The sequence below is a fragment of the Podarcis muralis genome, chromosome 6 (assembly GCF_964188315.1).
Source record: "Podarcis muralis chromosome 6, rPodMur119.hap1.1, whole genome shotgun sequence".
NCBI classification, from domain to species: domain Eukaryota; kingdom Metazoa; phylum Chordata; class Lepidosauria; order Squamata; family Lacertidae; genus Podarcis; species Podarcis muralis.
In genome coordinates, this window is record NC_135660.1 from 19,832,319 (window position 1) to 19,844,438 (window position 12,120).

At 38.7% G+C, this 12,120-nt stretch overlaps 1 protein-coding gene across 2 annotated transcripts in view; it reads left to right on the forward strand.

Annotated features, from left to right (window-relative positions):
* IFT80 (intraflagellar transport 80) overlaps window positions 1–12,120 on the forward strand; it is a 68,545-nt gene that overhangs the window by 22,767 nt on the left and 33,658 nt on the right. For both annotated transcript variants that reach the window (XM_077929815.1, XM_077929816.1), the window contains exons 6-8: window positions 2,138–2,247; window positions 4,303–4,390; window positions 5,270–5,409. In XM_077929815.1, coding sequence (XP_077785941.1) covers window positions 2,138–2,247; window positions 4,303–4,390; window positions 5,270–5,409 — 338 coding nt within the window. The remainder of the gene's footprint in view (window positions 1–2,137; window positions 2,248–4,302; window positions 4,391–5,269; window positions 5,410–12,120) is intronic.

A 12,120-nucleotide genomic window follows, 5' to 3' on the forward strand; every position in this document is an offset into this window, starting at 1 on the left:
CTGTATATGTCAAGCACAGACCTTCTAAGCATGTGGAATGCAGCTATGTTAACTCATATAGCCAATCTCCATTCTTTATCTTTTCCTGTCTCTCTCAGTGGCAGCAGCAACCTCTACTGTACCTCTCTTAATCTTCAACACCCTTGGCTGCTGTTTGACTCATGTTTTTTAGAGCAGTCTTCTGCTAGAACTTTGCTGTTTTATAGCTTTGCTAGTGGTGGTATAGCAATGAGAGATTCTCAGAAAATGTTAGCATTGAGAAAGTTTGACTTTATTCCATAATATATGACTTGTGTTACAGTCCTAAAACTAGAGCAAGATGGGATTATAAGGATTTGGGGATAACAGTGCTATAAAGCCATAGTTCTGTGTGTATCAGAGGCAACACCAGGTCCTAAAGCTGGGACCCTGTGGATATCAAACAGAGACTAAATTTATATACCACTTTGAAATCGGTCACCTCACAGTCCCTGCAACAAGGCCATTTCTTATACCCTTGCTTGTGTCTCTGGAGCCTACTTTGTCACAGCTATCCAATAAGGGTGGCACTAGCATTGCTATAGTCTAAAGCCATGATGCTGTTTCAGTAGATTCTTACGTTTCTTGCTGTTGATAGATCTATTGCCAACTTGCAAGATCTAAACAAACTCCAGATGGAGTGATGCAGGTCGTGCAATAACCCTGATCCTCTGTCAGAACTATCAATTCTGATCTGGTTCTTTGATATGAGGAACAAGAAACAGCCTGCTGCTAATCCCTGCTATTTGCTCAGCTCCTCCTTCCTGCCCTTCCTGCCCTGCTTCGATCCTGTACAGACATAAACTTTGACATACATCAACACTGAGTTTGGTTATTCCCCTCCAGGTACTCTGGATTAGTCTGATGTGCTGTCTTTTTAAGGACTGAAATTGCTGCCAGCTGGAGCCAGTTGGACTCTTTATGTTTGAACTCATTAGCCCACTGGTGATAAATACGTAACAATAACTAAAGTCCTAAAATCTAAAGACAATATCTAATTCTGCTCATCTGCATTCAGAAAGGACTTCTACTCACACAACATGACTTCCTCTGTTCCCCTCCTTCTGCACATGTGGAGGGGTGCAAGAGGGAGGAGAGAAAAGGGAAATCTGCTAGCACAATATTGGATTTCTCTTTAATATTCCATTGAAAACCCTAACCATCTCCACAAGAAGCCAGCTCAAATAGAAACACCTTCCAATAGAGGGTTATGCTTTGTAAAGTCTTCAGGAAAAGAGAATTCCCTGTGTGTCATTGCTTTCTTAACCTATTGGCCTACGAACCTCCAAGTGCCTTTGGGCAAGCAGGAACGCATCTCACTAGTCGGTGGCCATGGGCCTGTCGCTCCTAGGTAGTGGTTTGTAAGTTTACAACAACAGTTGGGGTTATTGGTTTGTTATGTTCTTGTTTTTATTATGTATTTTGTGTTTTAATCTTGAATTTTTATTCTGTGAACCTCCCAGAAGTTTAATTAAATAATAGTTGCATGCCACAGTAGCTGACCTTGGTTACAACTGCCATCCATTTTTAACAGTACAGTCTCTGTAAATTTGCCTTTTTAAAACAGATCAGATATCAGCGCTAGAAAATATTGGGCCTTACTCAGCAAGTTAGCAGGATTTCCTACTAATATACAGTGTTTTTTCCTTAAAAAAAATTTTTTTAGGGGTACTCTCATTTACCTTGTTGTTGTTTAGTCGTCTTAGTCGTGTTCAACTGTCTGTGACCCCATGAACCAGAGCATGCCTTGGAAACTTTCACTTTCTTCTCAAAGCTTCTCCTTTTTATGTCCATGGAGTTTTCTTGGCAAAATGCTGGAGTGGTTTGCCAGTTCCTTCTCCAGGTGGATCACATTTAGTCTAAACTCTTGGCTATGACCTGTCCATCTTGGGTGGCACTGCATGGCATAGCTCATAGCTTCAAGCCCCTTCACCACGACAAGGCAGTGATCCATGAAGGGGATTTACCTACTCATATTCAAATACTGTCCCTCAATGAGGCCAAACGTAGATTTACAAAATCTTTAGGGGTATGCGTACCCCTGCGTCCCCCCAGAAAAAAAGCACTGCTAATATATCCTTACTTCTTTTCTCTCTCCCTTTCTCGGGCTTTTCTACAGGCACACCGATATATTCAGTAGCATGGGGTCCTGATTCTGAAAAGATTCTTTATACATCAGGAAAGCAGCTGATTATCAAACCACTTCAACCAAATGCTAAAGTTCTGCAGGTAACCATTACTGTAATGTGAAATGGGATTTAGCCTTTCATACTGTTTCAGGATATTTATATTTATATATATTTATATAAAATATTTATATAATAAAAAACTGTGTGTGCATCAAAAGTGGCTGGGTAACCCCAGCCAGATGGTTGGGGTATAAATAATAAAATTATTATTATGTTGTTATTTTGGCAGGAACATTGTCATTCACAACAGTGTTAAGGACTAACTCACCAGTGTTGGTATAGAGAATACAGTACTTTCATATATGCAAGTTCATGTGTGGAACAGAGCCTCAGTATCCACATTACAACTATTATTAGGATTATTATTTATTCAGTTTACATACCACCCTTTATCAGAAGATCCCAGGGCTGTATACAATATAAAAAGCACATTACAGAAGATAAAAACATAATAAAAACATACTGACAGACAGCGTAATAATGACATAGTCATCATAATAACTGTCCACTCCCCCACAGGCCATAGATTATTTAATAGCCATAGGCCAGGGTAAAGAGGAATGTTTTTGCCTGGCACCAGATAGTTCAAGGCAGTTGTTGTAATCCTGTGAAATAAATGGGCATTCTCTTCAGATGGTGCTATAATTCTAATTACGCTTCTTAAAAGGTAATGCAACTGTTTGTATGTACACATAACACTTCTACTTTCCTTAACAGAGGTTGCACAATCACTCATTAAAACCACAGTTAAGCATTACAGGGGATCAATATTAACTGCAATTAAGGCTAACCAGACTTAGCCAGAATTTGAAATAAGTTTAGAAACTGTGGTTGAAAGTGGTGCTGATGTAATGCTTAATCATGATTGAGGAGGCTGGGGAGAAAGGGATTTGCACTCACTCAAGTAGGGAACCACTGGGAAGAAAGAGCACAAAATCTTGCAACCCAGTCCTGATTGTTTAAGCACAGTTAATCAGTCATGAATGTTAAGTGTGCACCAGCACAGCACTTTAACAGGACTGACACCTAAAAGTGCATATAGTCCTAAACATTGGAACACATGTGGATTGATAACTATTCACCCTACATTGCAGAACCTAGGCCATTTAAAAAAAAAAAATTATCCAAAAAGTACACAGTGGGTGAACATTTAACTTTTATCTATCCCAATGTTTTTATATGGATTGTGCAACCTAACTTAGAGAGAGCTCTGTTGCAAAAGTAATATATGACTATATCAGTTTATTGTATATATAGTTAGTTTATTTATTTAATCTTAGCTGTCCTCAAATGACATGACCTTTAAAAGCTTTGTTTTTAAAACAACTTATCAATTATGCTGCTGTTTCCCCCCCAATATGGTTGAAATGGCTTGCCAGCCTGAAACTGCAACCTGTTAATATTTAGAATTGTATGCAGTATAGTGTTACGTAAGGTTACTTAGTGGTCTGCTTGTTCTTCTGGCAAAATGTTTTACACCAGCAGAAGGTTGTTGTGAAAGAGAATGCATAAACAGGTTGCTTTGTTGTACAATAGATTATGTAATCATTGTACATTGATTTTCCGATAGAGCAATGGTTGCATTGGATTCCCTTGTTGCACTGTATTAAAACTCACCTGTCCTCCAGCACAAGAGCCCTTGTGCTAGCAGACAGAAAACACTTGATATGTTGTTGGGCCAGTATTAGATTTTCTAGATCCATTTCAATTGGGGTTTAGGCCTGGTTTTGGCACAGGAACTGCTTTGGAATGCTCTTCCCAGAGAGGTGTGCCTGGTGCTTTCATTGCATATCTTTAGGCACAAGGGGAAAATTTTTCTCTTTAACCTTGCCTAAGGTGATTAACTTTTTATGGGCTTTTAAATGTGTTTGTGGGAGTGGGGGTTATTGGTTTGTTCTTGTTTCTATTATGTATTTTGTGTTCTCATTTTGTATTTTTGTATTTTGATCTTCAGATGAAGGGCAGTATACAAATTTTGTGAATGAAAATGGAATTGACATCTTGTAATTGTAGCTCTTCGTAATATACAAATAATAATAACATCCTCCTGATTTGTTTTTTAAAAAGTTTATTTCAATTCTATTTTCTTCTACAGTGGAAAGCTCATGATGGAATTATTCTAAAAGTTGATTGGAACTCTGTCAATGATCTTATTCTATCAGCTGGTGAAGATTGCAAATACAAGTTATGTATTATTTTCAACAACAAAAATGCAGTGAAGTAAAAGAGTTTCTTATTCAGAACACATTCCTTTAAATGTCTTTTATTCTTCAGAATAAATATATCAGCCAACCTTATTTATGGCTAAATATTTTAAAAGTACTGCTTATGCCTGCCCACACTAGTGTGCTAGAACAAAAATTATTTTCATAGAAGAACAGCGAGGTAAGAGTGATTGCATCATAAAAAACTAAATAGATTGGTAAATCAAAACTGTAATATAGATATAGATATTACTAAATTAGATCCATTAATTCTAATCAGTCTATTATGAGTAGAACTTAGTTGGATATAACCCATATTACCTCAGTCTGCCCATACTGAGCAAGCCAAATGACCTTTTTACTTGGATCACATAGTGTTCCAAGGATCTCATGCTGTGTAACTGGTCCAAAGAAGGAAATGCCTGTCCACATACTCTAAATAAGGTGTGGGGTAAGGTGACTATTTGAAGGAATGAACTTCAGGATATCAAACTGGGGGCACGGAATACTGATGATGAGATACATAAAACATCTGAGCAGACCTGGTACTACTCTTGGTTTCCCCCGTGTCAATTACTTCAGTAGTACCCCCAGCCACACATATCCAAGCTATCCCATTATTTATGAACCTTAATCCATTGTAGCATGTAGAGCAAAGGGAAAGATCAGGACAGATCCTTCACTTGGAGAGTGGATATAAAGGGTGAGGTTGGAGATAGGACTGGAAATAGCCATTGCTCCCACTTTGGGTAATATACAAGAAATGTTATGTAGTTCTGAAACATGATTTGTATTTGGAAAACAAATAAGACTCCTTTGAAATATGATGTCATTAACAACTATCTTTTAATGGTTTATAGGTGTGGGATAGCTATGGTCGTCTAATGTATAGTTCACAGTCGCATGAGTATCCTATCACTTCTGTTGCTTGGGCTCTGGATGGAGAGTTATTTGCTGTGGGGTCCTTTCATACCTTACGACTTTGCGATAAAACTGGGGTAAGTAACTGATGATTTGAGAATAACACTTGTTTTGGGGTGTCTGTCCAGTGGGATATCTTTATAAATTATTTCCTGGTGTGCTTAGTGGATTCACTTTTAGAAAAGAAGGCTGTATACATTAAAAATCTAAACTTTATAAAATTGGACCATAACTTAGAATTTTTAATGTATATACTATATATTTGTTTACTTAGTGGTAAAGAAGAATAGTAAAGAAATTTCACTGGTACATCTTATATTTCCAATTTAAAGTTTTACAGTCAAAGGATTTTCATCTTTTCATTATGCTATGTGATTAATAAGCAGCCTTATTCCCCTGTCAACATACAACACTTCCAAGAGAACTGCACTGGTTACTTATTTGCTACTGGGCCATGTTTGAGGTATTACGGCCTTCTCGGCCTTTTGGCTAAGATCAAGTGTAGAGGTATTACTATTGGTATATAAAGCCTTAGCCACTTGGAATAAGTTTACTTGAGGCATCACTTTACCCCATCTGTGCCCACTTGACTGCTTCAGTATGTGCAACTGGCCCTGTTTCATGTGTCACATAATACCCATTCTGCACTTCGAAGAAATCAGTATTTTAGCGTGGCAGAAATTACAATTAAAAGGTCCCTTCCTATTGACATCAGGCAGGTGCCTTCACTGTACTCTTTCTGGTGCCTACTTAGAGCAAATTTATTTAGGCAAGTCTATCCAGGCATGTAGAAGTTGCAAGTGTGCTATTTCTTTTTAGATACTGTTGATTTTAATAATCATTTGAATATTTTAATAGCTGCTTTTAAGTTATGATTTTAATGTTTTGTTGTATATTTCTCTCTTAAAGTTGATGGATCATTTCAGGGCAGGTTTTGAGTGTGCTTTGTGATGGAGAAGGACACCTCTTTTCAAGCAGAAACAAGGAACCTATTAGACTGAGTAGTGGATGAAATGCCCACAAATGAAATGTGCCTATTCAGGATTCCTGCTGATAAGCGGGAATATGCTGGTAGTGATCGCCCATGTTGCGAGGTGGGAGCAGGCTTCCGTTCTTCATGGGGTTGTCCTATCCCAGAGGCTAATATAGCATTGAGAGGAATTTGAGTTCCTTGCGGGCAGGGATCACTTCATAGCACTACATAAACTGCTACCAGCTTCTTTTCAGCCTCTGGTAATCTGATTACTCCACTAGGATTGCCACCCTCCCTGTGGGCCATGAATGACATGGGTCTGAGGTGTAATTGCACACACGTGCTCCTTGACTCTGCACAAAAGTGCTGAATTAGGCTACGGATTTCTATTCATGTATGCATGTTTCACTCACGTTTCTAGAACTGTTTTGAACAATGTTACTCTCTTTCCTCTTGCTACTCATGCCCAAGAGCTCAAAATGTGTCCAAGTTGACATTTAAATCAAAAGGAAAAAATGTGCTGCAAATGATCATTCACATCGCTTCACATATATAGCAAATTAGAAACAGATATTAAATGTAGTTAATAAGGAAGTTCAGAAATTATCATTTTCCTCTGAATCTGAAAATCTATTATAAATCATAGCTTCAAGGTCTATTCATCACTAATTTATTTTTACTTCTAAAATACTTCTTAGTCAACTAAGAAGGTGGGATATTTAGTTTTACATTTTTAAACTATCATCTCATTTAATAGTTGTTTTTGCTTTATTTCTGGCTAGAGAAAAAGGATAAATGACTATTTCTGATTTAGGTTGACTAAGGTTCTCTGGCAAAATAGTGTTGTTTGGAGCTTTTCAATCATAATCTTTTCAGACCAGAAAGTATGCTGTTCATAAAATAAGCTGTGATTTTGTGCCAGAATAGTTGATTTTCCAAAGACAGTGTTTGCAGCTGAAGCATTAAAGTAGGCAAATTGCTAATCAATCATGAAGACTAGTTCTTGTTATAGTGATTCACATCTGCCATAGTATATTCTATTTGATCATAGTTAAATATAATTATAAAGAGTGAAATAGAGTTTCCTCCAGGTACTGGCATGAGAGTGAGCTAAGTTTGTAACAGTAGAGTTACCATCCCTTTCAACACCTTACCACTCCATGAAAGGGTCTTATGCTAGTGTAACTTTAGTATGCAATAGTCTGGTATTAAAGTATTTTATACTGAAATATTAAAAATGCTACATAAATTTTTATGTTGGCTTTAAAAAAGAAAACTTTCTAATACATAACATTTTTGATAGGATTCACATCTCCCGGTTTCATACATTTCTCTCTTGTCCTCTCTCACTCCATTCCACACTCACTTGTCCTTTAATACTTCCTTCCTCTCCTGCTTCCTTTCAGTCTTTGTCTCCTACTTCTCTGTTTTGCATACACTATTCATGGCGAGGATTCACAGCCACAAAAGAAAGACAATATAGGTGCTTTACATCTCAATTATGAACATTATTAGCAGACAATAAATCACGTTGCACTAGTATTTTACAGTCCAGAAGTTGACTTTCATTTCACAACAGCTTGTGACTTCTAGTCCTTCCTCAAACAACTGTTATCATATTGGCACCTGTTGTACAGCTGTAATATTTTGAGTGGTGCCTTAATTTTCCTTGACAAAGCAGTGTGCCCCCACCTATTACCTAGCCTGACTCAGATTATGAATATTTGAATCCATGATTCATCAATCACTTAGAAATAATAATGACAATTGTAGAATAAGATGAAGAGCTTAGGGTAGGAGACTCTCAGTGTCTCTTTTCCTAACCTACTTCATAAGATTCGTGTGAGATAAGAGGGGGAATCCATATATACCACATTGAGCTCCTTGAAGGAAGGGTGGGAGGTATACTTGTAACACATACATTGTTGATAATGCAATAGATAATTGAAGAATATGTTTGAAAGTAACACTAGGCCAGTTAGAACATAATGCTAAACCATGGTTCACACAACATCAGTGACAAGGAATGAACATGAGCAAAGCTTTAAAATAAATCATTCCCAGAGATGTGAAGGCCTGGAAAGAAACTGGAAAAATCAACCCACCCAATTGAAAGAATGGGAAAATGGGGGGAGTTTGGGTACCCCCCCCATTTTTCCTGTTTTTTCCTGGGCTTTCACATCTCTAATCCTCTCCTCCCATGCAGCTGTGAGAAGGACTTTGCCAGTGTTTAGTTTCATGTTCCCCTAATCTTGACTTGTTGCATAGGAACCAGGGATCATGGTTTATTTCAAACTAGTCAGTTTCAAAATAAGCAAACTTCAAACCATGAGTTATGAAGCTGGCTTGTTTAACTAACCAGAGTTTCTGATAAACCACAATCTCTGGTTTATATGCAACAACAAGTCAAGATTAGGGGAAAGTGAAGCTAAATGCTGGCAAAATCCTTCTCCACTCTGTGCAGGAGGTGGAGAAGGTAGGGGGAGTGTGTGAGCCCAAAGCTTTTTCTTGGGCTCATTCCAGCTCATGCATGTAGTGCTAAATAGTGGTTTAGTGTTATGTGAGAACATGGCAAATGAGTCTGAAACTTTCCCCCAAAATCTGTCACAACAAAGCCATAATCTGAATAGCTTCTCTGTATGCATTGTTCGCATTCGTAGGCTTACTAATTTCAGACTGCAATCTTATTCATATTTACTTCCTGACAATAAGAGCTGTTCGACAGTGGAATTTGCTGCCAAGGAGTGTGGTGGAGTCTCCTTCTTTGGAGGTCTTTAAGCAGAGGCTTGACAACCATATGTCAGGAGTGCTCTGATGGTGTTTCCTGCTTGGCAGGGGGTTGGACTCGATGGCCCTTGTGGTCTCTTCCAACTCTATGATTCTATGATTCTACTTGGGAGTGAGCCATATTGAAAACAGCAGCATTTACTTCTAGTAGAGCTTAATAGGATTTCAAATTACTAAATTTTCAAATTGTAAATTATTTGCAACTCAAGATGTGGCCTGCTGAATTCAGTTACACTTCTTAGAATTCAGTTACAGCCTCGAAGAGTGTTCTTTAAATTAAAACTCATTTCTTATTTAATTGAGGCGCCCGCCCCGTGGAACACCCTCCCAGCAGATGTCAAAGAGATAAACAACTACCTGACATTTAGAAGACATCTGAAGGCAGCCCTGTTTAGGGAAGTTTTTAATGTGTGACATTTTAATGTATTTTTAATCTTTGTTGGAAGCCGCCCAAAGTGGCTGGGGTACAAATAATAAATTATTATTATTATTATTATTATTATTATTATTATTACTCCTTCATTGAAAATCTGAGAGAATGCTTTGTAATACAACAGTATAGAGTTTATGCTGGATTTCAGGAAGAATCCTCTTCACACATGAAAATTTCATTCAAGGGGGGTGGAGAATGGGGGGGAGCTACACACCTGTACTTGTTAATAACCTAACCCAGCAGCTGTGAGGTAATGGGCTAGGAGCTGAACAACCAGTCAGCTTCTGGTTTATTGCAGCATCACTGCCTCATGAAGACCAACATCTTGGGTCAGGGCATTAGCAGCACTCCACGCATCAGCATTGGTGGCCACATGCTTGAGGTGGTGGACTATTCTGTCTACCTGGGCTCCACCATAACCAGCATACTTTCCATTGACACTGAGCTGGAAAAGTGTAAGTAAGGCAGCTATGGCAATAGCTCTCTCCAAAAGGGTATGGGATAATGTTATACCTGCCAGGAATGACATCTAAATCCATATGTGCTGTGTTCGGAAGATTTTGGGCATCACGTGGCAGGGCAGAGTTCAAAAAAAGATGTGCTCTATCATACCCACATTCCCTGTATGTTGGCACTTCTGTCTCAGCGACATCTACGTTGGCTTAGTCATGTCCACAGAATGGAAGATGGCAGGATCCCCAAGGATGTGGTCTACAGGGAGCTGGCTTCAGGCATCAGATCTGTTGGCAAACCAACTCTGCATTACAAAGATGTCTGCAAACGTGGCATGAAGACTGGCAACATGAACCCTGCTGTGTGGGAGCCCCTTGCAGACGACCTCAATGCTTGGAGACAGTCAGGTTGTGTATCCACAACAGTGACCAGAGGAGGAATGACCACTGGGAGGGAGCGCAGAGAGAAGAAACACCATGGTGCATCTGTAACAGCGAAACCAGATGCCTTCATCTGCCCCAGCTGCAGCAAAACATGTCTCTCCCATATTGGTCTCTACAGCCACAACAGGCACTGTAACTCCAACAGTTTGACCTCAGTGGCACACTCTTTCGTAGTCTTTTGAGACTGATGAATAACAACAACTGGATTAGCTTGGAAGGGGCAGAGGCTGGTGGCTGCAGCAGTGCTACCGGTTGGAGCAGGGGCATGTGGTAGAGAGTGCTTGGAGGAGAGCATTTGGAAATAGCAGCACTGGTGGACCTTGTTGGAGTTTATGGGTGCTGGCAAATGTTTCATAATGTCGGGTGTTGATTCTGGATTGAAAGGAAGCCGTATCTGGTCCACTTGAAGGATTTCAAAATCCATTATTGGTCATTGCCTTTATACGGATCCACCAAAATAGTACAAAACAATAAGCAAGCTTTCAGGTTCCCAGAGCTGTTCATTAATCAATTAGGCTGGATATTCAGCTTTCCTCCACTCCGCTCCCATTTTGCTACCTTAATGGTGAAACCCCAAGTTCTGCATTTAGTCATAGCCTTAAGATAGACTCTGAGGAGGAGACTGCAGACTAAGTAAAAGCATCACTTGTTGCAAACCCTGATGTTAGTTACTCCCAAACATTTTTCAACCACTGTGTCATACATTCAAGCTATTAATGGAAAAAATCCCCTACTCCACTCTTTCAACAATTATAGGCAAAGTGAGAATTCTAATCCATGGTATTGTTTATGAGTCTGGCATTGGTATTAATTATTTTTGATTTATAAACACAAAATATATAGGTGGTGTATTTGTTTCGAAGCATAAGAAGAATGAGAGAAGAAACACAAACTTTACAGAGACTTTTCTTAATCATTTGTAAGTTCATCTATTACAGAACACACAACATAAAATATTGAAGTTAAGTCTGTTTACAGAAAAATACTTTAAAATGGGACTTTCTTCCTACAGAGGAATGGGGAGGGGATTAACAGTAGCTAAAGCCAGATACTATCTATTCCTTTACAGCTGGCAGGAATAATTTATGAGACTTGCCTCCTTCGTTTTTGCTGCTTCATGCAATTTTTTCCCTTGACTTAAATATAAATAGCTCCTAAAGAATTAGCCATGCTGGTGCTGAGAGAGAAGAGAGAATGAGTCACATAACCAGTGTGATAGTGTTTGAAGAGAACCAGACCTGGCTTTCTGGTCAACACAGACATTTTTATTGTGTCTGATGTAATGGAGCTGAATCAGCGAATTGCTCCCTCGAGAGCCATCAGGAGATATACATATCATTAACCCTTCTACAGCATATGCAACTAGTTACAAAGCATAATTTAATTAAATACGCTAACAAATACTCTTTTGCTTCCATCTCTTTTTTGCTTTTCATCTGTTCCTTTATATGTGTGTGTGTGTGTGTGTGTGTGCGCGCGTGCGTGCGTGTGTGCCACTTTTACAGTAGTACTGCTTAGAAACAGACTTCAGTTAAAATGTCATGCAATTTCATGAAAAGCAACAACACCCAGTATTAGAATTAACTTTGGTAGGTGCTTTTAACATTTGTGCCAGGCATAGATTATGTTCAAAGCCGAACACACTTCTACATATAATACAAAAAACAGTTGCATTTTCTTTGTCCCTGATTTTTAAAAT